At 45.9% G+C, this 25704-nt stretch overlaps 1 protein-coding gene across 2 annotated transcripts in view; it reads right to left on the bottom strand.

The window, feature by feature from the left end:
• The window catches only part of LOC148013753 (protein EMSY-LIKE 3-like), a 114747-nt gene extending 90431 nt beyond the window's left edge, over positions 1–24316 (bottom strand). For both annotated transcript variants that reach the window (XM_087668591.1, XM_087668592.1), the window contains exon 1: positions 24066–24316. In XM_087668591.1, coding sequence (XP_087524717.1) covers positions 24066–24093 — 28 coding nt within the window. In that variant the 5' untranslated portion in view covers positions 24094–24316. The remainder of the gene's footprint in view (positions 1–24065) is intronic.
• Between the last annotated feature and the right edge of the window lie 1388 nt (positions 24317–25704).

Below are 25704 nucleotides of genomic sequence, written 5' to 3'. Positions count from 1 at the left end.
TGCTTGCTTGAGCTTGTGCTTGAGAGAGGAAGTGTAAGAGTGTGAGAGAGTGAGTGTGTGAGGGTGAGGGACCAAGGAGAAGAAGCTCTCCATCTTCTCCTCTCTTCTTCTCTTCTCTTCTCTTCTCTTGTCTTGCTCATGGCAATGGAGCTTGGAGGGTGGAGCTTGCTTGAAGCTTGCACTTGGATCGTGAAGCTACCGGAGTGCGCGGGAGAGAAGGTAACTCGATCGGCATGGAGGTAAGCTCACTACACCCGTAGATATGGATGGCGCGTCGACAATGTGAGAGGTAGCCATTAGTGCTCGGCTTGGAACGCTTGAAACAATAAGCAATCCGAGGGTCTTGGCGGTTGAGCGAAAGCTCCCACAGTTCGCCAATGGTCGAACTGCAAAGCCTCCTTTATTGTAGTGCGCTCTCAATCTTGCATAACACAGGTCATCAAACAATAGTTAGAGCAAACAAGCTCCTAGAATGTACTTGATTCCTCTGTGACCTCCACGGTCCATCCTGCAGTTCCCACTCCTCAAGGACCCCCTCGATCCTTGAATCTTGAAGTGTATCACGGGCCCAACAAGGAGAAGGCCGGATCTCTCCCCATCCCTCTCCATCTGCTAAAGACTCGGGTACATCCACCGGTAGAAACGCCACTAGAATGGCCAGTGGAAGGAAAGACTATGAATTAGAAGAAGAATCTCCATCAAGAGGCTTTGGCTCCAAAGAAACTGTCTCGGAAGCCCAACTCTCCCCTAGATCTCCAAGGACAGGGTGCTCCTCACCCCTCTCTATGGCAGAAACTTCCATGAACCACACATCTTGGCTAGTGTAGACATCCCGCTTGACAGGATCAAACAGATGATAACCTTGAGATTGGGAGCTATAGCCAACAAAAACCTCTCTTCGGAAAACCGCCTCAAACTTGTTACGCTACTTCTTTGAGATGTACATATAGGCGTCACACCCAAAGATCCTGAAATAAGAGACATCAAGCTTAGTCCCAAAGTAAGCCTCAAAAGAAAAGGTGTCATCCTGTCAACGGCCGAAGTGGGAGATCAATTGAGGATGTGAACAGCAGTAGCCACCACTGCCTTGGCCCACAAAAATTTAGGTGTCTGTCGGTGCTCCATCATGGTGCATGCCATCTCGATCACACTTCGATTCTTCTGCTCCAAAATGCCATTCTTTTGAGGAGTGTTGGTGTTAGCAAACTCCTGGTGAATGCCCCTATCTGCACAAAAACAAGTGAACTCATTAGACACAAATTCACCACCCTTGTCTAAGTGCAAGGTCTTCAATCTCCAGCCAGATCGATTCTCCTCAAAGAGAAGCCAATCCTTAAAGTGGGAGAAAGCCTCTGACTTCAACGTCAAGAAATAGACCCATGTCATCCTGTTGTAGTCATCTACGATCAACATGAAGCACAAGCTCCCTTTTAGGAACTCGGTCCTCATTGGGCCACAAAGATCCGTAAAGACAAGCTCCATAGGTGAAGTAAACCACCTTGAAGCTTTGTTGGGAATCGCATCCCAATACAGTTTTCCACGAATGCAGGAGACACATGGTTGTTAGCTCACCAATATGTCCGACAAACCTCGAACAAGCGATCCTCGAGAAAATCTGCAATGTAGAATGTTGTATAGGAATGCAGAAATATACACAGGTGCAGAGAGAATATCTGCATGTCTCCACCTTGAGGACCTCGATCTCCGTCAGCCCACATGTTGTCAGTCACCAGCAGGCTGTCTCAATCATATCTAAGATAACCAAGTGCTGGATAGGACTGCTATATATATAGCAGAGAAAATACCACAAAAATGACCAGAATCAGGTCGGCTGCATTTAATGCAGCTGACTGCATAAATCAGTCCAACTGCTGCTGTACCTGACCGGCTGCTAACGTGGCAACTGTCCAACCAATCTGTCCGTACTGCCTGCTGATGTGGCTCTGCGATTGGTCTATCCGTACCGTCTGCTGCATATCCGCCGTCCAAGGAATGACTCTCTAACACATCAATGAACAAGACTGAGGCAATGAATGCCACTCTAGGGCAATACATGTACAAGTAGTTAGGATGGGAGGAGAAGGGCAGCCCACAAGAAGATGCTAAGACACTTGTAGACAAAATTGAGACTTCAGACTGTGATTGGGATGACCATTTTCTAGCTTCACATCCTAGTTCTAGCCCATCATCCCATGTCCCCTTGTTTGAGCCCCCTCTAATGGTGAGAGGCAACGGCAATTCCAATCCCCATCCCCAACCCCATTCCTGTTCTCATTCCAAAAAATTAGCACACTTCTCAAAGGTTGCTGTCAAATCCTAGTTTCTGTTGTAAATTAGGGTTTATCGACAGAAATTCTTCAATAGCAACCTCCTAGGACCGAATTTGGCCGAGCATCTCTTGAAGGAAGCTGTGAACTGGCTGAGAGAATAGAAGGAAGCTGTAAGGAGAGAAAATTCAGAGTTTCATTGCCAAAGTTGGCTGAGATTTTATGCTGCCTTGCTGTGAATGCATGTTAACCAGCAGCTGAATGCAGTTTTGCTGTCATCAACTACTGCAAACTCTCCTACAGCTGATCCCCACAGGCAAAATGCAGTCACCAACAGCAGGTTATTGCTCCCACTGCAGACAATGGTCCCAAACAGCAGTCACCACCAGCAGCCGAACTCTCCTCAGCAGCTCACAATTGAAATTCAGTTTCTATCTCTCTCCTCCAGCCCTTAACAGCCTTCCCACCTTTCGCATAAGAAGTTTTGCCAAGTGGCAGCCTTCCTTATCCAGGTTCTAGCAATTTCCAGCCCAATTAATTTTCAGAATAGAACATTAATTCTAAAAATCAATTAATCTTTGAAATTTGTGCTTCAGAAATAATTGTGCCAACCAATAATTAAATTGCCTATACTAATTTGTCCCCGACGCTGTCCTGAGCTTTTATTAGCCCTAGAACTAGTATTGATTAATCAATTAGTGCCTAGTTCTTAATGCCACCACTAACATTAATGGCTAATAAATTGTCCCACACCAACAATTGTCTTTAAGTACTACCTAGTACTTGACCGATACAACTTATTACAACTTTTGACTTTAAAGCCCATTGACTACTCAGGGTCCTTGGCCCAACACTGTGAATTAATTAACTTGCACATCACATACACACCTCCCATTTGCGCATTTGATTAATAACCTAATCAAACGCTAACAAAAGCATCAAAATTTCACATCTCCATGACAAAAAATGGACTATTTATAGGGACAGCGAACAAGTAATCATCACTAAAAGAAGGCCCACATGACGGTACAAGGCCTATGAGACACTTAGGATATTAGTATGGAACTACAATGCAGCCCTACGCTTGAATGTTGTTTACTTGGAAGATAGCTTCCAAAACATAGACAAAGCCATGTACACAAAAACACACCAATGTAAAGGTAGCTGCCTACCACAAGTTCAGGGATACATGCTGGAAGTGCATTTCATCCAATAGCTAGAAAACCAAGAAGCACTAGGGATTCTAGAGGTGTGGGCGTACTATATCACGAAGACCTCAAAGGGATGATGCAGGTAATGAAGAGAGATGATGATGCACAATACTCATGGGTCAAGATACATCTAAGGAGACTAAGAGATATATTCATTGCAATATACTACTTTCTTTCTGCAAACTCCTCATATGCCATACAAGATGGATCACCCTTTGATATACTTTAGAGCACATTATGAGATATGCTAGCATTAGGAATACACCATTAGTGGGGAATTTCAATGCACATATTGGAGACAAACAAAGTGACTTTTTTATGCATGATAGTGCCATGTCTAAAGAGATTGGCATGCATGAAGTAGGTCTATGCAAGAGAGCCCATGACAAATAAGTAAGCACCAATGGGAGACATATATTAGTCCTACAAAGTGCACGTAGACTAGCCATCTTTGATGGCCAACCACAATGACAAGGATCAAACACTCTTAACATGTTGGAATCATAAAGAAGGGGCAGCATTCTAAACTACTTGATAGGCTCACCAACGTTGATACAAAACATCCTAAACTTGAAGGTATCCAAGAGACCAACTAGCATGGCAAAAGATCATGCTATTTTGACATTTGTGATCTCTTGTGGGCATATGAGAGATGGAACACCACACCTCCCTGAACATCCTAAATGCTATTGTATAGAGAATACCTCACATATCCATAGTGGCTCCTTGCAAACTAACTTACAAACGCTGAATTTGAGCAAATTGTTGGAGCAATGTACAAGGGACTTAGTAGATGTTGAGAAACCCTTCACATGCAGTTTGCGTTCTGCGTTTTGCATTTGTGGTTTCGCATTCTGTGTTTTGCATTTAGGGTTTCGCATTTTGCGTTTAGGGTTTCACAGTGGACAGCCCCAAAAAGGGGCTGGGCGCCCACAGTGAGGCACCACCCTAAACAGCTAACGCCCTCCCTTTGGACGCCACCCTAGACAATCTCTTGCCTATTTATAGGCTACCTCTATCACTCATTCTTCACGGCTGATTCATTCAATCCGTCACCTCTTCTCTCCAGCCTCTCCACTACCCTCACACCCCTTCACGAGGACATTGCGGTTCGTGGTTCGTGGCTGTCTTCATCATCTTTCTTATGCTGCAGCACCCTTGTTCCCTTGTATCACATTCACTCCATGATTCAAATCATCATTCCATTCATCAAAGTTTCTTCTCTCTTCTCTTGTCTTCTTAGTGTTTATCGAGTTCACTCCGTGTTCCTCCCCGCAAACACTACTGTCTCACTAGCACGTCATCTTTTGACATGGTATCAGAGCTAGATCTACTCAAATAGCAACAAAGATCCCCCACTCCAATGAAGACAAAGACCGGTGGCGGGTTTGGCATCCACTTCTCTTCTTCCGCTACATCAACATCCTAACTGGCAACTGCTCCCTCTTGCATTTGTTGTTTTCCAACCTGCGTTCAGGGTTGCTGCTGCTGCCTCCACCTCCCTACTGTTGGCGGCTCAACCAGATTGCTAGCAGCTCTTCCCTGTTTTGCTAGCGGCTATTTTTGTCTCCTCAACCTATCGCAGCAGATTTGCTCTCCACTGCCTGCGTTTTTAGTCTTTCTCTCTCCTCACCTACGTTTTTAGTCTTTCTACTCTCCTCACCTACATTTTAAGTCTTTCTCTCTCCTCACCTGCATTTTAAGTCTTTCTCTCCTCACCTACGTTTTTCTGTTGGTTGCATCCTCCTCTCGCTAGCAGCTCACTTCCAACACTTCCACCACCCTTCTAGCCCTCGAGGTGGACATTGCAGTTCATGGTTCATGGCTGACCTCTTCCTTCTTCAACAAGGCACACTAGTGTCCATGGCTTCTTTACCAATAGATGACCAAACTACTGGGTGCTCCTACTATGGCATCAGCGGACACGACACTGATGCTTGCTTACTTTGACCTTTGCTCCCCACCCCTTGAGTATATGCATCTTCTACCAGGCACTCCTTCTTCTACTAGGCACTCCTTTCCCACCTCTCCTTTTTGGGCCACAAAGATCGTTTTGCTTCGGCTATCAGAATACTATGCTCAAGGTAATAAGACGCATCCGATGCACACCAAGTTCTTTTGAGCACATGGACGATCGATTAGTGCTATGACCTCCTGGAGATCGTCACAATGCCAGCTACAATTTTCTCCCATCTATTTTCGAGTACAATGGCTACCACGGCCTGCAGTTCTACAGTCCACTCCATCGGCAGATAGTGATTGTTTAATATCGTCTTCTCGTCAATCCGCTCCTTCGAGAGACAGTGGCTGCTCAACTCCTTCCTCTTCTTCGGCTTCCCAACCCAGTGTCCACTCCATTGAGAAGCAGCAACTGTTACCCACTCATTTCTCAATCTAAGCCCCACCCTTCACCCTCACCTACTCAAGTTCAAGAGGCCACCTCTGGGCATTCTTCACCACCCAGATACCTCCTTCAACACGACTGGCAACACTTTCTTCATCCTCAGACATTTCATAGTTCATGATCCATGAGTTTTTGGATTCCCTATCTACCTCAGAGGGGGATTCAAAGGGGGATGATCTTTCCTTGCCCTCTGAGACGGGACATCTACATCTACTGCGACTTCAAAGGGGGCTCCTATGCCTCTAGTTTCAAAGGAGTCCCCACCCACCGCTCAATCCTTCTGTTAGCCTGCTCTTTATCATTCTCAGTCTGTCATCTCCTGGTTGTGAGCTCCTGTCAGAGTCTGACAGGAGACAGAGGAGCTCTATCAGTCCTTTAGTGGCTGTTTTCATCAGTCCACAGCCTGCGGGAGACACACAGCCCATACTGGGCTGTTTTTGTGCAGTCGGCCTAGTTTTCTGGGCAGGTCGGCCAGATTTGGAAAGTCGGCCAGATCTGGCTGGTCGGCCAAATCTGGCCAGGTCGGCCAGTTTACTGGCCTGGGGGCTATATATAGCAGCCCCCCCAGTCATTCCAGCATTGTATTCTGCAGGTACAGCACTGTCTCCATCGTCTCCCGCTCCGGCATTGGTGCTGCCATTGCCTCCAGTCTGTTCTGGTGCCCTCACTGACACTCCGGGCTGCGTGCAGGGACTGCTCTGTCCATTTCAGTGTATTCAGCATTCATCTCAGTCAATGCAGACTTTCTTCCTTCATTCCCTGCTTTCTCTCTCCTCTCCTTTGTGTTCATATTCTTCTTCCGTTGCGCACTCTTACATGGTATCATCGCCTGATTGAGAGCACGGAGGACATACCCTCGGGAGTGAGATACCTTACTGCTGCTGCCATCTGATCAACAACTGCCAGGCGACTTCTTCTGGAGGCTTTTCAGCCTGTGTTTTCTGTCCACGCTGTCTACAGAGGCTGCCACGTCATCCAGCGACGCAACCACCCTGCGCTTTCCACCAGGCTGTCCCTCCTTCTGCTGGGCGACTCATCTACACGCTGCGTTTTGCTGTTCTGCTGGTCGCTTCCACTCCAGGCGGCACATTTCCTGCTGGCGACTTCTTTCCTGGCTGTTTCCTGGTGCTGGTGGTCTCTTTTCTGGTGATCGTCATCAGTTATCTTTGCGTTTTGCAGATCCAGGTGTTTGTAGGCATTCTCAGCCTGCGTCTTGGTGGTTGGTGACCACATTGCTGGTCATATTTCGACATCGGCACAATTTTTTTTGGTATTTTGCAGATTGGAAGATGTCTTACCAGTTTTCAGGCTTTGATGACTCAGAGGATGAACTTCTTTCTCATCATTCCTCTGAGCGGAGGCGGGATTATCATGAGGTTCGACGTCGGGAAGAACCTCCTCGCACTCGTCCTTCTTCAGTCCATGCATCTCAGAGGGTTCCATCTACCGCGAAGGTCTCTTCCGTGAAGACTGCTTCAGATGTGCGGATGCCTTCCTTGATTCCCTCTATTCAAGTGCCGATTCTCCCTTCCTTTCCGAAGGAAGATAAGTTGGATGGTTCCAACTACTCCCTCTGGTCATGCAAGGTGGCCTACATCCTAGATACATTTGACCTTTGGGAGCTTGTTTCTTCACCCATCGACCGTCCCCCCATGGATTCGTCCGATGGCACCTCTATGGACCGTGCAGCCTTATGGGATAGACTCAACTCTCGAGCCCGTTCCTTTCTTTTTATGAGTCTCCATGATTCCGTTCTTGTACATGTTCACAGGTTACAAACCGCGGCGGAAGTATGGAAGAAGCTTGCATCTTTGTATCAGCACAAGACATTTGCCCACAAGATTTCCTTGGAGAAGAAGTTGCGGATGCTCAGTCTTGATGATTCTCCTTCCATGAAGGAGCACATCACGAAGATGGAGGATATGCGAGGCGAGTTAGCCTCTCTTGGTCGTATGATATCGTCTGAGGATATGGCGATGATTCTGTTGACTCAGCTGCCATCACCCCGTTATGATGTCTTCTATGCCAGCCTCATCACCTCGAGGACCCGTGAGACACTCCTATGGGAGAAGCTTTCCCCGCTTGTCTTGGAGCATGATGAGCGACTCAAAGAGGTGGGAGCCAGTGGCTCCACCAAGGCATTTACGGCCGGCACAGGTGGCGGCAAGAAGAAGAAACAAAAGAAGGAGAAGGCCAAGGACAAGAAGGAGGCGGACAAGAAGGATGCGAAGGAGAAGCAGCCCAAATGTCCCCATTGTGGGAAGGGCACTCATCCCGAGGAGAAGTGTTGGCAGAAGTATCCCCATTTAAAGCCTAAGGAGAAGGACTCGAAGGCGGCCCCAGCCACAACAGAATCTGCGTTTGTGCATGTCTTTGTTGAGGAGGATACAGCCCTAGCTTCTACCACACATGAGAAGCCTTGGCTCGTCGACAGTGGAGCATCTTCACATATGACCTTCCATCAGGATTGGCTTCAGGATCTTCGTTCCAGAGGGGGTACAGTCACCATTGGTGACAACTCTACAGTCCCTGTTCGAGGCGTGGGGACTTTACCTATGTTTTCTGACAGGCGGTCTTCCTCCGCCAAAGTTCTCTATGTTCCTGATTTGGGTTTTAACCTATTATCTGTGCATGGCCTTACTCAACTAGGTACCCGAGTCATTTTTACACAGGATGCAGTCACAGTGGAGGATGCTTCTACAGGTGATGCTCTTTGGAGAGGTACACAGGAGGGTGGGCTTTATACGCTCACAGCCTTGGCTGCAAGGACTTCCCATGAGCTTGGGCTGCTTTGACATGCTCGGTATGGTCATTTGAACCTCAATTCTCTTCGGCGGGCTTCTAGGAGAAAGATGGTGGAGGGACTTCCTGATTTCCCTCCTCTTCACACTTTGTGCCCTAGATGCTTGAGGGGCAAGCAGCACAGGCAGCCTCACCCTCAGGTTGCTTCTAGGAGGGCTACTTCTCCACTTGAGTTGGTTCACACCGACCTTTGCGGACCTATGGGCACGGCCTCCCTTGGGAAGGCCAGGTATTTGATGTTGATTGTGGACGACTTTAGTCGTTATATGTGGCTTTATTTCTTGGAGTACAAGAGCGAGGCGTACTCCCGTTTCTGTGAGTGGCAGGTGTTTGTGGAGACTCAAACAACTTCCAAGGTTCATGGCGTTCGAGCTGATCATGGTGGCGAGTTCACTTCTCACCTTTTCTCTCAGTTTTGCAGGGATCATGGTATTCGGGTGGAGTATTCCCATCCGAACACACCATCAGAGAATGGTGTGGTGGAGCGTGCGAATCAGACCATGGTGGAGATGGCCCGATCTATGCTGGAGCATAGGAGTCTTCCTCATTTCCTTTGGGGTGAGGCGGTGGCTACAGCGGTGCATATTCGCAACCGGTCTCCGACTTCGGCTTTACAGGACATGACTCCTTACGAGGCTTTCTTTGGCAAGAAGCCTTCCGTGTCCCATTTTCGCATCTTTGGGTGCGATGCTTTTGTCCATGTGGACAAGAAGAAGAGGAAGACGAAGTTCGACTCTAAGTCGCGAAAGCTTATCTTCGTGGGTTATAGCACGACCACGAAGGGATATCGGCTCTACAATCCGATGACGCGGAAGGTTGAGGTGAGCAGGGATGTGATCTTTGATGAGGCTTCGACCTCTGAGGATCCGATTGATGGTTCCATTACAGATGTTTCTTCGTCATCAACGGACCCCCCCCCCCACCTTCTCTTCCTTCCAGGATACCCCTTAGCACCCCCCCCCCCTATTCCTCCTCCTTCAGCTTCCCTTTCCCCTTTGGTGGATGTGACTCCGTCTTCTACGAGCTCTTCCACCTCCACTTCGGGATCTTCACGGGATATACAGCCTTCTTCTGATGCGGAGGATCTACCTTCATTCGGTGAGGGGGAGTCCCTCTCCGATTTGGGTGCTTTGCAGGTTCCGGAGACCACCCGGTCTCCCTCACAGCAGCAGGAGTCTCTCAGGATTCCTTTATGGTATCGCCGGCTCATACAGGATTCAGGTGTTACTCACTTTCCTGCTTCTTCTACAGGTCCACGTCGCTCAGCACGTTTACAGGCCCAGCGGGATAGTTCATTATGTGTGAACTATGCTCTTATGTCACAGATTCTTCAGGATTCCGAGCCTTCCACTGTGAAGGAGGCTCTTGCACAGGATATTTGGAGACAGGCTATGCTGGCCGAGCTCGATTCCATCGAGCGAAACCATACTTGGGAACTTGTCCCGCGTCCCGCGAAACGGAAGGTGATAGGTGTGAAATGGGTCTTTAAGACCAAGTATCTTGCAGATGGCTCCTTGGACAAGCATAAGGCTAGGCTTGTTGCCAAGCGTTTTGCACAACGCACAGGTTTGGATTACTTCGAGACTTTTGCTTCTACAGCCAAGATGTCCACCATTCGAGTTCTTTTGGCTCTTGCTGCTCACCACCGTTGGCCTGTTTATCAAATGGACGTCAAGTCTGCTTTTCTGAAAGGCGTTCTTGAGGAGGAGATTTATGTTTCACAGCCTCCTGGTTTTCTTGTGCAAGGGAAGGAGGACCATGTCTACAGGCTGCGGAAGGCTCTTTATGGCCTGAAGCAGGCTCCTCGTGCTTGGTACCAGCGGATTGACCGCTTCTTTCTACAGAGTGACTTTGCGCGCTCCGCTTATGATCCCAATCTCTACTTGCGGGTTGTGGATTCTCTTTCTGTGTTCCTTATCTTGTATGTGGATGATCTTATCATTACAGGGAGCGACACTCAGCAGGTGGAGCATACTCGGTCCATTCTTCAGCAGGAGTTTGACATGACGGATCTAGGGATCCTTCACTTCTTTCTAGGCTTGGATATCTATCAGATGGCACAAGGCATTTTTATCTCGCAGCATAGGTACATCTCCGAGCTTCTTTCGGAGTTTGATATGGCTGTGTGTCGGCCTATCTCATGCCCCATGGACCCAAAGTCCAAGCTTTTGACAGATGGGGTTCCCCTTACAGATGCCACTCGTTACAGGTGCCTTGTCAGCTCTCTCATCTGGCTGCTTCACACTAGGCCGGATATCTCTTTTGCGGTGGCTTTATTGTCTTCTTTTATGAAGACTCCTACCCAGGATCACTGGCAGGCAGCCTTGCGAGTTCTTCGCTATTTACAGGGGACTCGATCCTTCAGGATCATGTATGGAGATGGGATTACCCTTTCTGGATGGAGTGATTCTGATTGGGCAAGTGATGTGGATTCGAGACGATCCACTACAGGTTATGCTTTCACCCTTGGATCCGGTGCTGTCTCTTGGAGCAGCAAGCAGCAGCCTACTGTGGCACTTTCTTCTACAGAGGCTGAGTATCGGGCCCTATGTTCGACCGCTATGGAGGCAGTTTGGCTCCGTCGCTTACTAGCGGAGATTGGCTTTTCCCAGACCGGACCTACGGAGCTACGCGTGGATAACCAGAGTGCTCTTGCTCTGGCCAAGAACCCGGTGTTTCATGCTTGCACGAAGCACATTGAGGTTCAGTATCACTATGTTCGAGAGCGGATCGTGGATTCGGAGCTGGTGGTGGTCTATTGTCCTACGGCGGCCAATGCAGCTGATCTCTTTACGAAGCCTTTGCCTCAGGCTTCTTTGCTTCATCACATGCGGTTCTTGGGTCTTCAGACCCTCCCAGGAGCTGAGAGGGGGTGTTAGCCTGCTCTTTATCATTCTTAGTCTGTCATCTCCTAGTTGTGAGCTCATGTCAGAGTCTGACAGGAGACAGAGGAGCTCTGTCAGTCCTTTAGTGGCTGTTTTCATCAGTCCACAGCCTGCGGGAGACACACAGCCCATACTGGGCTGTTTTTGTGCAGTCGGCCTAGTTTTCTGGGCAGGTCGGCCAGATCTGGCCAAAGTCGGCCAGATCTGGCTGGTCGGCCAAATCTGGCCAGGTCGGCCAGATTTGGCACGTCGGCCAGTTTACTAGCCTGGGGGCTATATATAGCAGCCCCCCAGTCATTCCAGCATTGTATTCTGCAGGTACAGCACTGTCTCCGTCGTCTCCCGCTCCGGCATTGGTGCTGCCATTGCCTCCAGTCTGTTCTGGTGCCCTCACTGACGTTCCGAGCTGCGTGCAGGGACTGCTCTGTCCATTTCAGTGTATTCAGCATTCATCTCAGTCAGTGCAGACTTTCTTCCTTCATTCCCTGCTTTCTCTCTCCTCTCCTCTGTGTTCGTATTCTTCTTCCGTTGCGCACTCTCACACCTTCATACACCCTAGCGGAGGCCTTTTACCTTCTTCTTCTACCCTTGGATGGGGTGGCTTCCTTCTAGCAGTCATCTCACCTATTGATACCCAGGATCTTGAGGATCTACCTAGACCGACGCCTTGGAGGTTCAGCCACAACTTGGTGACAAGGCCTTCGTATTCCTTCTTGCATAGATGTACGGAGCTAGTGGCTTCTCTCCCGAAGTTGAGTTTCAAGTTCTCCAGTTCACTCTATCTACTGTTCTTTACTGCACGTTACCTTTCGGGTGGAAATCTTGGATCTTAGAAATCCTCTACATCTTCTCCTCCTCCTCTTCTTCTTCTTCCCTTGGTCACTTGGTCAACATGGAGCCAACTCCCGAGATCAAGTACAGACATATCCTTATGGTTCTCGGCAACACACAAAGTCCAACATTCCTCCTATGCATTGCATAATTCATCATCTTTGTACTAGGGCACTTGGACAAATGAACAATTTCCCCACGAGGGACACTGTCCAAGTGCCATTTATTGCATGAATATTCTTCAGCCTATAGCATTCCATCTCCACCTCACTCTTCTCTTCTTCATCTTTTTGGGCCTAAGTGGGGGTGTTGAGAAACCCTTCACATGCAGTTTGTGTTCTGTGTTTTGCGTTTGGGATTTCGTGTTCTATGTTTTGCATTTAGGGTTTCGCGTTTTGCGTTTAGGGTTTCACAGTGGACATCCCCAAAAAGGTGTTGGGCGCCCACAGTGGGGCGCCACCCTAGACAGCTGACGCCCTCCCTCCAGGAGCCACCCTAGACAGTCTCTTGCCTATTTATAAGCTACCTCTGTCACTCGTTCCTCACGGCTGATTCATTTAGTCTGTCACCTATTCTCTCCAACCTCTCCACTACCCTCACACCTCTTCACGAGGACATTGCGGTTCGTGGTTCGTGCCTGTCTTCATCATCTTTCTTGTGCTACGGCACCCTTATTCCCTTGTATCACATTCACTCCATGATTCAAATCTTCATCATTCCATTCATCAGAGTTTCTTCTCTCTTCTCCTCTTGTCTTCTCAGTGTTTACCGAGTTCACTCCGTGTTCCTCCCCGCAAACCCTATTGTCTTGCTGGTACATCATCTTTTGACAGTAGAGGCCCCACGTAGATCAACCATGTATGCATTCCCACACATCTTGCCCTAATGTAGAACCACGTGCTCTATTGCTCCCCACAATAACTCATACAATGACAAAGTATAGAATTACTCACCTCACTTACAAAGAGAAGTGGAGCTAGGCACTCAGACATATCATCAAGCAAGGAAGCTCTTCAAATGCCTTGTGGAAAAAAGTGAGACTACTTGGCAACAAAAAGGAAGGGATAGATCATATATATGTTGGGCAGGATAACAAGAGTGCATGGAAGATGTTTCATGAGAGACAACCCCTCATACAAATTACATATTTAGATGTTTGTCTTGACTATGGAAAACAGCTAAATGATGTGCCAAGACTACCACCCATGCAGCCCCACAAGCCTATAGGCCAACACAATGGTCTTCCTTCACCTAGAAAATGGTTAGAGATGTGATTTATAGATTAGAGAATGGGAGGGCACAAGATGAGGATAACCAAAAACATTTCTCACATGCTCATGATATACTAGCATGCATATTCAATAGAGCAGTATGTGAGGATTTCCCTATGAGCTGGTCAGACAATACTATAATCCCACTCTTTAAGAGTGGTGATCCTTTGACCCCTCGCAATAATAGCACCATCATGATCAGCCATACATTGGCCAAGATATATGGATCCACACTAGAGTAGAAACTCAATGCGTGGGCTGAGATGCAAGGCAAAAGAGCACAAGGACAAATAGATTTCAAACATGTATATACCATACTGAACCACATCCTCACACTCAAAGCCATTATCGAGGGCGTTGAGCCACCAGAGACAAAAGGATCTACTTCAGCTTTGTGGAGTTTCACAAAGCATTTGGTACGATGCCTCTCTGTGCATCATGCACAAACCCCAGGATATTGAAGTACCACAAGTTATACAATGGAGTATTTATGCAGTATACAAGACAATGGCATGCCATATACAAGCACATTAGGGGCTATCAAAGAGGATTAATAGTACAATAGGAGTGAAATAAGGATATCCTCTTTCACCCATGTTGCTTGGTTTATATATAGATGAGGTGTTCGATTACAGTGATCCAAGGAGGAGTTGCAACTCCAACCTAGCAAAGGCGCTAACATCGATATCACTATATGCAGATGACATTGTTCTCATTTTGGATTCTCTGGGCGGATTACAATGCCAACTAAATGCTTTGCATGCATTTTGTAGAGATAGAGACCTCAAAATAGACCTGGAAAAGACCAAAACCATGGTCTTCAACACTTCAAGTGACTAGATCCATGTATCAATTCATATTTGGAGGAGGAAGTGTGGAGCATGTGAGGGAGTATGTTTATCTAGGAGTCACCTTGTTTGGCTCATGATTTTCGTGGAGAGGGGCAGCAAAGTCCCATTTGGCATGAGGCTATGTAGCACTAGGGGGACTTGAGAGTCAATGTGCTCACATACAATTCTAGGAGCCTCGCACCAAAATATGGTTGTTTGACACCCTAGTCACATCTATACTACTATATGGAGCAGAGGTATGGGGCTACAACTTCTGCCATAGGCGCCTAAGCCCATTTATTGATCGAATTGAAACAAAGAGAGTAGGATAGCATGGAGAGGCCATCAATTGTGATGATAGCATATGTGATTCAGAGTAAACCCTCCACTTCACAACCCGTCGTCTGAGCAAAGCTCAAAACCGTGCCTAAAGTCACAGAGGCACTCTTCAGAGAAATGACTTTTTGGCATTGACTATGGGAGCTCACACAATAAGAATACTATAGATTGGCATTGACTTCATCTAGACAACTAGCAACAAAGGGCAAGGACTATTGGTTTTCACAAATGTCTATCTGGATGAGGAACCTACATGGTTCGGATATTGACCATCTCCCACCATTTGATTAATCATTACAATCTTGACTGCCTTGCACTTTCTCTTAGTCAATCAAATAGTTAGAGCTAATATCCTCCAGAAAAAGACAGCGAGAACATGGACCCACGTGTTGAGAAACCACTACTTCAGATTACACATTTCAGTTAGGGTTTCACACTGACAGCCCCAAAAAGGGTTGGTGTCCTCATTTTGGTCACTTTTTCAATGGGGGCGCCTACACAATGGTGCGCCACCCTAGACAACTTATGCCTATAAATAGGCCATCACTTCATTCATTCTTCACCCCACTTTAATCGTTCTTCATCCCTCTTCCTTCGTCATTCCGACACTCTTCCCTCTCCACTCCACTGCCCATACCCCTACCATAGGACATCACAATTCGTGGCCTTCTTCCACCATCTCCTTCCCTGGCATCATCTTCCCACATCATACATCAGCTTTCCACATCTAAACACCAACCCTCAACATCTAGCGTCATCCTGCAATTTGCATTTGTCACATCTCAAGACTCTCCACCAATTGGCATTAGCTCCCATCAACTTAGCGTCTTGTTGGCATCTATGTTTTGGATCTAGAGGCCTTCCTTCACCCATGGCATCAACTCCTAGCCCCTACCATCATCATCCTCTCCCTAGCGATTGCCTTTTGGCAACTAGCGTCATATCTGCAGCCCCAATTGCTTGCATTTTGCAATCAAGATGCTCATCCTGTCAGAAGTGGTACAACAATGGAAGCATAAACATAAGCTATAATAAACTGTTGAAACACAAGACAAAAGAGAAAGGGAAAGAAAGAACGCAATACAAATGAGAACTCAGATATATGCCGGGAAATGGAATCCATATATCAAACACGAGACTGTCGCATACAACAGTGAGCCACAAGCTGCATCGGCAACGGCAATGGCTCCCCTCTCCAAGAGACCTCCACATGGTGAACTGACCAACTGAGGAGGAGCCCGGAATAAATAGACACAAATAATGCCATAAAATATGAAAGGTCGGCCAACATTTAATGTTGGTCGGCCAGCAATAAATGCCTAATATGACCATAAAATGACACAATAAAAAATGCCTCAATAACCTAAATAATGTGTCCAAGCCTCTGCAGCTCAAACTCACACATGGGCTCACATATCTGCTAACACCCTCTCTCAAATCATGGGTGATTTGATACAATACAATGATACAATGAGAATCAATCATAAACCATACAACATAGAACCACCAAGAAGAACCATGGATACCCAAGCAATGGGTGGTCAAGCAACCACCAAGGTGCCTCGAAGAGAACCTAATGTCGATGTCGATTGTACCAGATCCAGAAAACAGAGAAGATCATAGTAGCTCTCAATGTCTGTCAAAAATGTCACTAATGTAGCACACGTGACCATCTTGTCCCCAATGCCACAGCACATAGGTGACCATGGATCCCCTCCTTTGGCCAAACCACTAAAGTGTCCCCTCATGTGAGCTCCAAACGAAGCCACCTGCTCTCTATCAAAGAACCAGTCCATCATGAACCTGGATGTCAATTCTAGCTCTAGGATTTGTACCTGCCTAGCTTCGGTTGATGCGTTAGAAACATCCCTCTCTGGATCCTGTACATCTGTATAGAAATATAGATAAGGCGTGGCTGCCCCATCTCAGCACCCTCTCACACTACCTCTCTGGCACTAGAGAGTCATGAGGGATGACCTCATCACCACCACTAGAAAGCAGTTGAGGAAGGGGCCACCAAGCCCTTTCCACGATCCAAAGAAGAGAACCCCTTCCGCGCCTTGGACTTTGCCTCGGTGGCCGGAGGATCTAAGTCAGAATCTGAGGCAGATGATGACTCGTCGAAGGAGTCCGCATCCCACTTCGTCTTCTACTCCTTTTTCTTCCTAGAAGCCACTAACTCTTTGCAATCCTTCCACAAGTGGCCCTTCTTGCCACAGTGGTAACACTGGGCCTTCGACTTCTTCGTCTTCGAACCCCTATCTAAAGCTGCAAGAGCCTCACCTGAACCTGATGAAAGCCTCCCCTGTAACCATTGTTGTATAAACCAAGCCTTCATCACAGCACTCCATGTAAGATAATCAGATCTATGTAACTTATCATCAGTGGATATGCATGGAGGAGCCATCTGTAGAGGATTGAGAAAAGAAGGTATTCGAAGAGGGAACGCACCCAAAACACGAGCACAGATTGCAAAAAACAAGAGTTCACATACAGTATAACCCAAAATCTAACTAAAAGAAGAAAAAGGCTGCTGCAAAAAATCAACAAATCAGTCAAAAACTGCCAAAAACAGTAAAAACGGCCTGAAAGTACAGTCGACCAGCCAGGAAGGAGTCAGGAACACCAAAACGCAGACTGAGTACTGCCACAAACAGGCTGGAATACTGTCGCAGCAGCCTGAAAACTGAAAATGCAAGCAGCAGAGGGGCTGTAGATAGTAGGCGATGGCAACTCTGCAGAAAACGCAGGTAAAACAGGCTGCCTGTATGGAGCAACAGTCACCTGATCAACAAGGGTGAAAACAATCTTGAAATCAGCAAGAAAACACAGCAGGAGCACAAATCCTGAAATTTGGTACCATGTCAAAAGTGGTGCAGCAATGGAAGCGTAAACATAAGCTGCAATAAACTCTTGAAACACAAGACAAAAGAGAAAGGAAAAGAAAGAACACAATACAGATGAGAACTCAGATGTCGGCTCGGGAAATGGAATCCATATATCAAACGCAAGACTGTCGCATACAACAGTGAGTCACTGGCTACGTGAGCACCGGCACCAGCTCCTCTCTCCACGAGACCTCCAAGTGGTGAATTGACCAACTAAGGAGAAGAAGCCTAGAATAAATAGGCACAAATAATGCCATAAAATATGTTAGATCGGCCAGCAATAAATGCCCAATATGACCATAAATTGACACAATAAAAATGCCTAAATAACCTAAATAATGTGCCCAAGCCTCTGCAGCTCAGACTCACACATGAGCTGACATATCTGCTAACACATCCACCCACCTTGCATTTTCATCTCCCAAGCTTCTAACATCATCTTCTATTTGACGTTTTGGTACCTTGTCGACTTCTTGGTATCTAAGGACTATGCTTTGCTCCCTTGACAACTAGTGATCATCTTCCTCATCTTCGATAGCATCAAAGGACTATGGCTCAGACTGTGGCTCACTCCCTCCACAATTGTCCTTCACCTTCTAGTGATTACTTTGATATCCCATTGCCCAAAGGATTGTGTTTCGCTCCCTTCACTGTGCAAATTCCCATAGGTGCTACCACCTAATTCAAACAAGACAATGCAATCATCTTCTAAGCTTCCGCTTCGTTGTATCAGCTTTTCTCCTCATAGGATGATTCAGTCCATCATCACTGGGTTCTTTTGTGTTTTTTGAGTTTCTCTTCTCTCTCAGTGTTTGCCATACACACATTGTGTTTCTTCCCACAAACCCTAGTATCCCTTTGGTCCCTTAGTCATTTTTTGGACATGGCATCAAACCCTTCTGTTAGTCATTTTTTGACACCACCCACCACTCCCTCTAAAACTAAGGATGGAGTTCTAGAGTCACTTATTGTGCCTCTTTGATGATGGATCCACTATTCAGCCATTATACATGGACTACCATCTCTCCCACAACATCCAAACTAGATAAACAGATGGAAAAACACCCCAATGGAGGATAGGATATGCTAGCTTTGTGACCAAAAACCTAAGAGAGGAGCACTACATATATAGATGTACATTATACTATGGCACATGGGGATGGTGCCACTACCTCTTTCGTGATGGCTTTGGACATCTTAATCATGTTATAGAGTACGAGCATTAAATATGCATAGGGCTCTTCCTCTTGGAGCTCCAAATGTGCCATACAACACTACTACAAGATAGGAGGCTATCTCACCCAAAGGGGTCCACACAAACAGCAATGACAGACTCTTTCCATAGATCATATCCTACAAACACAATTAGCCTAGCAAAGACAAAACCACCTTGCCAAACATCTCCATTCCACACCACAAAGTCACATAAGACAGAGCCATTTCACTTTGTCAAGCATGACAACCCATCTACTAGAACAATGACCAAGGCAATACTAGTAACTACAGTCAAATCAAAGCAATCATTACAAGACGCCAAAGATGTTAGCAGAGTATTTGTCAGCTCATGTGTGAGTCTGAGCTTGATCTGGGCTGGGCATTTTTTTATTAGGTATTTTAGGTATTTTTCTGGTGTGGCATTTTATGCCAGTGGGACATTTTATGCACCAGTCGGCCAGCATTAATGTTGTCCGACCAACATTATTGCTCCCCACTTTTTCAGCCTATTTATACTCAGTGGCTCCTCCTCAGTCAGTCACTTCATCTTCACCATCTGCAGACTCTGTGGAGAGAGGAGCCAGTGCCAGTGCCCACGCAGCCAGTGACTCACTGTTGTATGCGACTGTCTCGTGTTCAGATATATGGATTCCATTTCCCGTGCATACATCTGAGTTCTCATCTGTATCGTGTTCTTTTCTTTTCTCTTTTTGTCTTGTGTTTCAGCAGTTTATTTCAGCACATGTTTATGCTTCCACCGCTGCTCCACTTCTGACATGGTATCAGTTTTCAGGATTTGTGTTTCTGCTGTGTTTTCTTGCTGATTTCAGGACTGTTTTGTACCCCTGCTGATCAGACGACTGCTGTCGCAGCCAGGCGACCTGTTTTGGGGCTGTTTTCAGCCTGCGTTTTTTGCAGTTTTGCCATCGCCTACTGCCTCCGCACCCTCTGCTGCCTACGCACCCTCTACTGCCTGCGTTTTTCATCTGCAGCTGCTGGCGACAGTTTTCTACCTGTTTTTTCTCCAGTTTACAGCCTGCGTTTTGCTGGTTCAGCGTCTCTCGTGGCTGGGTGACTGTTAATTCAGGCCGTTTTTGTTGTTTTTGGCAGTTTTTGACTGATTTTTTGACTTTCTGCAGCAGATTTTGTCTTCTATTGATCAGATTTTGGGTTATATTGCATGTGAACTCTCATTTTCTGTAGTCTGTGCTTGTGTTTTGGCTGTGTTTCCTCTCTAAATTCCATCTCTTCTCTACTTCTCTTCTTATCCTCTCCATATGGCTCCTCCGTGCACTTCCACTGATGATAAGTTACATATGACCTCGATGCTTCTTGAGCATGAGACATCCTTGAGATTACAGGGGCGGCTTCCGGCACATTATGGAGATGAGGCTTATGTAGCTTCAGAGAGGGGTGACGGGAAGAAGAAGTCGAAGGCCCAGTGTTACCACTGTGGCAAGAAGGGACATTTGCGGAAGGACTGCAAGAAGTTAGCGGCTTCCAGGACGAAGGAGCAGAAGACGAAGCGGGATGCTGACTCTACCGATGAGTCCTCTCCTTCATCAGACTCCGACTCCGATCCTCCGACCAAGGTGAAGTCCAAGGCGCGGAAGGGATCCTCTTCTTCGGATCGCGGGAAGTGCTTGGTGACCCTTCCTCGGCTGCTTTCTAGTGGTGATGATGAGGTCATCCCTCACGACTCTCTTGTGCCAGAGAGGGAGTGTGAGCGGGTGTTCAGATGGGGCAGCCGCGCCTCATCTATATTTTTATACAGGTGCACAGGTTCCAGAGAGGGACGTCCCTGACGCATCGACTTCAGTCTGGCGGAATCAAATCCTGGAGCTGGGATTGACATCCAGGTTCATGTTGAGCTGGTTATCTGACAGAGAGCAGGAGGCTTTCGTCTGGAGCTCACATGAGGGGACACTTTGGCGGTCTGGCCAAAGGCGGGGAATCCATGGTCACCTATGTTCAGCGGCATTTTTGACAGGATGGTCTTGTATGCTCCTGCGAGACATTGGTGATGGACACAGAGACATTCTATGATCTTCTCTATTTTCAGATGTTTGGTACGATCGACATCGACATCAGGTTTTCTCCGAGGCACCTTGGTGGTGGCTTGATCACCCACTGCTTGGGTATCCATGGTTCTACTTGGTGGTTCTATGTTGTATAGTTTCTGATCCCTTTTCATTGTACCATTGTATTGTATCAGATCACTCATGATCTGAGAGAGGGTGTTAGCAGAGTATTTGTCAGCTCATGTGTGAGTCTGAGCTTGATCTGGGCTGGGCATTTTTTTATTAGGTATTTTAGGTATTTTTCTGGTGTGGCATTTTATGCCAGTGGGACATTTTATGCACCAGTCGGCCAGCATTAATGTTGTCCGACCAGCATTATTGCTCCCCACTTTTTCAGCCTATTTATACTCAGTGGCTCCTCCTCAGTCAGTCACTTCATCTTCACCATCTGCAGACTCTGTGGAGAGAGGAGCCAGTGCCAGTGCCCACGCAGCCAGTGATTCACTGTTGTATGCGACTGTCTCGTGTTCAGATATATGGATTCCATTTCCCGTGCATACATCTGAGTTCTCATCTGTATCGTGTTCTTTTCTTTTCTCTTTTTGTCTTGTGTTTCAGCAGTTTATTTCAGCACATGTTTATGCTTCCACCGCTGCTCCACTTCTGACAAAAGACTCACCACCAAGCATAACAACTGAGCAGCTAGGGACCACATCATAGCTAACATCATGCACAAACCTTCGGATCATCCACAACCTATAGTCTCCAACATAGTAGTAGTGTTGGATTTTAGATTAGAACATCTATTTCATCTCAACACTAGACATGCTTGTTACTCTAGCATTGTCTCATTGTACATTTATTTTCAAAGGCCACTTATTTTATTGTTACTTTTATTGTCATCTTGCTTTATTGATGATAAGAGATTAGACAAATGTAGTCTAGATTGTGTCTGTGGCCTTATGTAGACACATCTCTCTCTCTCTCTCTCTCTCTCTCTCTCTCTCTCTCTCTCTCTCTCTCTCTCTCTCTCTCTCTCTCTCTCTCTCATACAATAGATTCTTTCCCTCTCATTTCAATTTCAAATTTCAAACTCGATAAGCTCTCTACTTTCAAACTCTATCCTCTCAAGCTCTCTACCCCCTACTCCCTCAAGCTCTCCACCCTAATGTAAAGACTCTCAATGTTCCTTGTGGAAGGAATCACCATCATCACTATTAAGCCATTTACCATTATTGAGTAGATTTTAAGCTTCAACATCCGTTCAAGTCAACGATGCCAATATACATATTCCCTTCACCCAAATAAGCACCACCATCAACACACTTGAGTTGTAGCCGAAGGGGGACATCTCAACCGAGACAACTAGTGGTGAGGATAGCTAACTCTCAACCAAGGTCTCAAACCTTTATTTGTCGTTCGTTCCTATCGATATGCAAGGACTACCTAGAAGTCACCAAATAAACCCAAACTCTTACTAATATCACGACTCACTTTCAAGCTTCTTTTCCACTTGCCAGAACTTTAATGTCCTCATTCTTTGTACATGTACGTGCGTGTTCCTTAAGATTCTTACTCATACACACCTACATGTGTGCATGCGCATGTTTTGAGGTGTTGTATTTTATATGTTCATTAGTATTTACACATGCATAGACACATAAAGAAGCAAACAAGAAACAAACTATGTGCAGAAGCACAATAAGATCAAGTTTCATGCACTAAAGGGAATAAGATCATGGTTGAGATAAAATATTATCCAACTTCATGTGAGAAGTGGTTAATTAGCAAGATCATGAAACACATGGAGTGATAGAAAATGTTGGCTTGAAAGCCAAACCTTCTAAGCATTGGAAAAAGATTGATGCACAGGTCTAACATAGCAAAAATATCAAAAACTGCTGTTAGACATGGCAAGAAAGGACCAGTAAAGGGATTTCACACTGCTGGTATCTATTGTAAATAGAAATATGAGATTATTTGTTTTATAGGATGAACTGCAAGTATGCTGCATAGCATACTCAATTCCTGAAGGCTGGAAATCTTCACATGCCTACAGCTCCACAGCCATGTGTGTATGTGCATGTTTTGAAGTGTTGTATTTTATATGTTCATTAGTTTTACACATGCATAGACACATAAAGAAGCAAACAAGAAACAAACTACGCGCAAAAGCACAATATGATCAAGTTTCATGCACCAAAGGGAATAAGATCATGGTTGAGATAAAATATTATCCAACTTCATGTGAGAAGTGGTTAATTAGCAAGATCGTGATACACATGGAGTGATAGAAAATGCTGGCTTGAAAGCCAAACCTTCTAAGCATTAGAAAAGATTGATGCAAAAGTCTAACATATCATAAATATCAAAAACTACTGTCAGACATGCCAAGAAAGGACCAGTAAAGGGACTTCACACTGCTGATATCTATTGTAAATAAAAATATGAGATTATTTGTTTTATAGGATGAACTGCAAGTATGCTGCATAGCATACTCAGTTCCTGAAGGCTGGAAATCTTCACATGCCTACAGCTCCACGGCCGTTCTTCAACTATCATATCCCTATGCATTTGCCCAAAAAATACGAAATCCCCCCATAACTGTGTGAATTCTTGAATCAGCGAAAAGGGACAACTCTCACACATAATCTGTGTTTTGTTCCGAGGAGGAGTTCAGTTCTCCATCAAATGAAGAGTTGATCCACGCATACAGAATAAACCCTAGTTTGCACAATATGCGTCTTCCTGCACCTGTCAGCAACAGGCATAAGAACAGCACGTAGCTAACAGACAGAGCCCTCTCTATATGTGAGTATCAAGTAGAAGCTCTGAAAATCCCTGCAGATAATTGTGCGTTCTGACATGAAGGGACAAGCAAATTTCGCAAGCATGCAGTAAAACCTAAAATATTGTCCAAAAGAAATCGGGATCAGCCTGATTTCGCCGCATTGGAACGGGAACCAGCTAGCGAGACGACAGCTCTAGGGTGAACCCTAACTTCGTGAGGAGATTCTCCGCCACTTCTCAAGCCAAAAGAACAAAAAAGGAAAAGGGAAGAAGAAGGAGAAATTCCAGCACTGGAGCAAAAAGGTGCATACCGCTGCTATCAGAGCGTTCATAGTCCATAGCCTGTTGCGCCTTCAGGCGAACGAAGGAGAGGAAGGCATGGAAGACATGTCAGAAGGCTTGAATCCTGTATCTGCGAGGTGGGTAATGGTAGCTCGTTTCTGTTGGCTTGGGCTACTCCCGCTGTGCTTGCGTTTTGTGTCTGTGTTTGTGTGCGTGTGTGTGAGATTGTTGAATGTTCCCTCGCCAAAAGGAGGAAGGTACCCAAGGGCCAGTGCGCTTTTGTGTGAGACCTGAAAGTAAGCGCCTTTTATAGCCTCATTAGGCTTAATGCTTGTGTGAGTGCTAGGCCCCTCCATTCTCTTGTCGCACCGCCTACTTCAAATTTGAGTTCACATGTTCGCGTTTTGCACATCTGATTTTCCCATCCATTTAGTGTCATTTTAATTAATACCACCTTAGATATCCAAATTCACCTCTTTGAGCCTCCAAAGTACGGCTATTGATATCAAGGAGCACCCTGGTACCTCATACACCATGCCAACAGTACAAACTACTGAGGACCACCTAGAGTGACCATTAATGGAGCCGTAAGCACTTGCAGGGCTAGAAGAGACTACCAATATACTGTCTTTTTGCTATGAGCTTTACCCTAAGATATGTTGGTGATACTATTTTCTCATCGTTTGGGTATATTTTCGTGAGGCTCACTACGCAAATAGCAATGGGTGGTAGTAGCATGGGTTGTTCATGTAGTGGATGTATAGGTGGGTAGTATTTCTCGATATAACTCATGTTTAAAAAAAGCCGATCCCTTTGCTTTTCAGGGTTTCAAGCTCCTTGTTGCTCATTTTACTAAATTGAGGCATGTGGAAAGGGCAATACATCTAAATTCCATCTCTTATTTGTGGCCTTTGATGGAATAAAGCAACACAAGGTCACAACATGCTTATTAAACTAGGCCTTCCTACTTGTATTTTCACATTGTAAAGCATGTGTTGCTAAGAGTTGAGTTTTTGATAATTGTTTGAACTCTATCAGATGCTTGGTCCAATCTTTCTTAGTCTCCTAGCATTCTCGCACTACAACTCATTGATCGGGGACAAAGAACTCAACCAAAAGGATGCCTTCTGTTTCATAAGCCAGCTTGAATGAGGTTCATCATATTGTGGTTTTATAGGCAACTCAATATGCCTACAAGCTTGCCATGAGCTTATTGTCATGGTCACTCCTAGAGGTTGAGATTGTTTTCATCAATAGATTAATCAAGATACTATATCTTGCTCTGGCTTGGCAATTTTTGTGAGGACAATAGGGTGAGGATTTTTTTTGAAGAACCATGAAGCTGTATAACAAGTGAGCAATTACTTTGTCGATAAAATGCATGCCCTGGTCACTCATTATATTGATGGGGCAATCAAATCGAGAAATCACTTGCTTCCATAAGAGCTTAGCTATTGTCCTAATATTTTTCTTTCGAGTGGCCCTAAACTGGAAGCCCATGTTGTGCTCTCTAGTGTGTCTCATGTGTGCATTGACAATCTTTGGTCCACTCAAACACAATGTATAGAGGTGTAGCAATCAATGCATAGCTCAACACAAATCACTGATATTACTCTGTGTGTGGCCAAAGAAACATTGGATACCCTTATAGTTTATTGAAAGTGGAAG

The sequence above is a fragment of the Lygodium microphyllum genome, chromosome 26 (assembly GCF_053477565.2).
Source record: "Lygodium microphyllum isolate KBCC chromosome 26, Lygodium_microphyllum_v1.1.10, whole genome shotgun sequence".
Lineage (NCBI taxonomy): Eukaryota > Viridiplantae > Streptophyta > Polypodiopsida > Schizaeales > Lygodiaceae > Lygodium > Lygodium microphyllum.
This window is presented reverse-complemented; position numbering and strand designations above follow the sequence as displayed.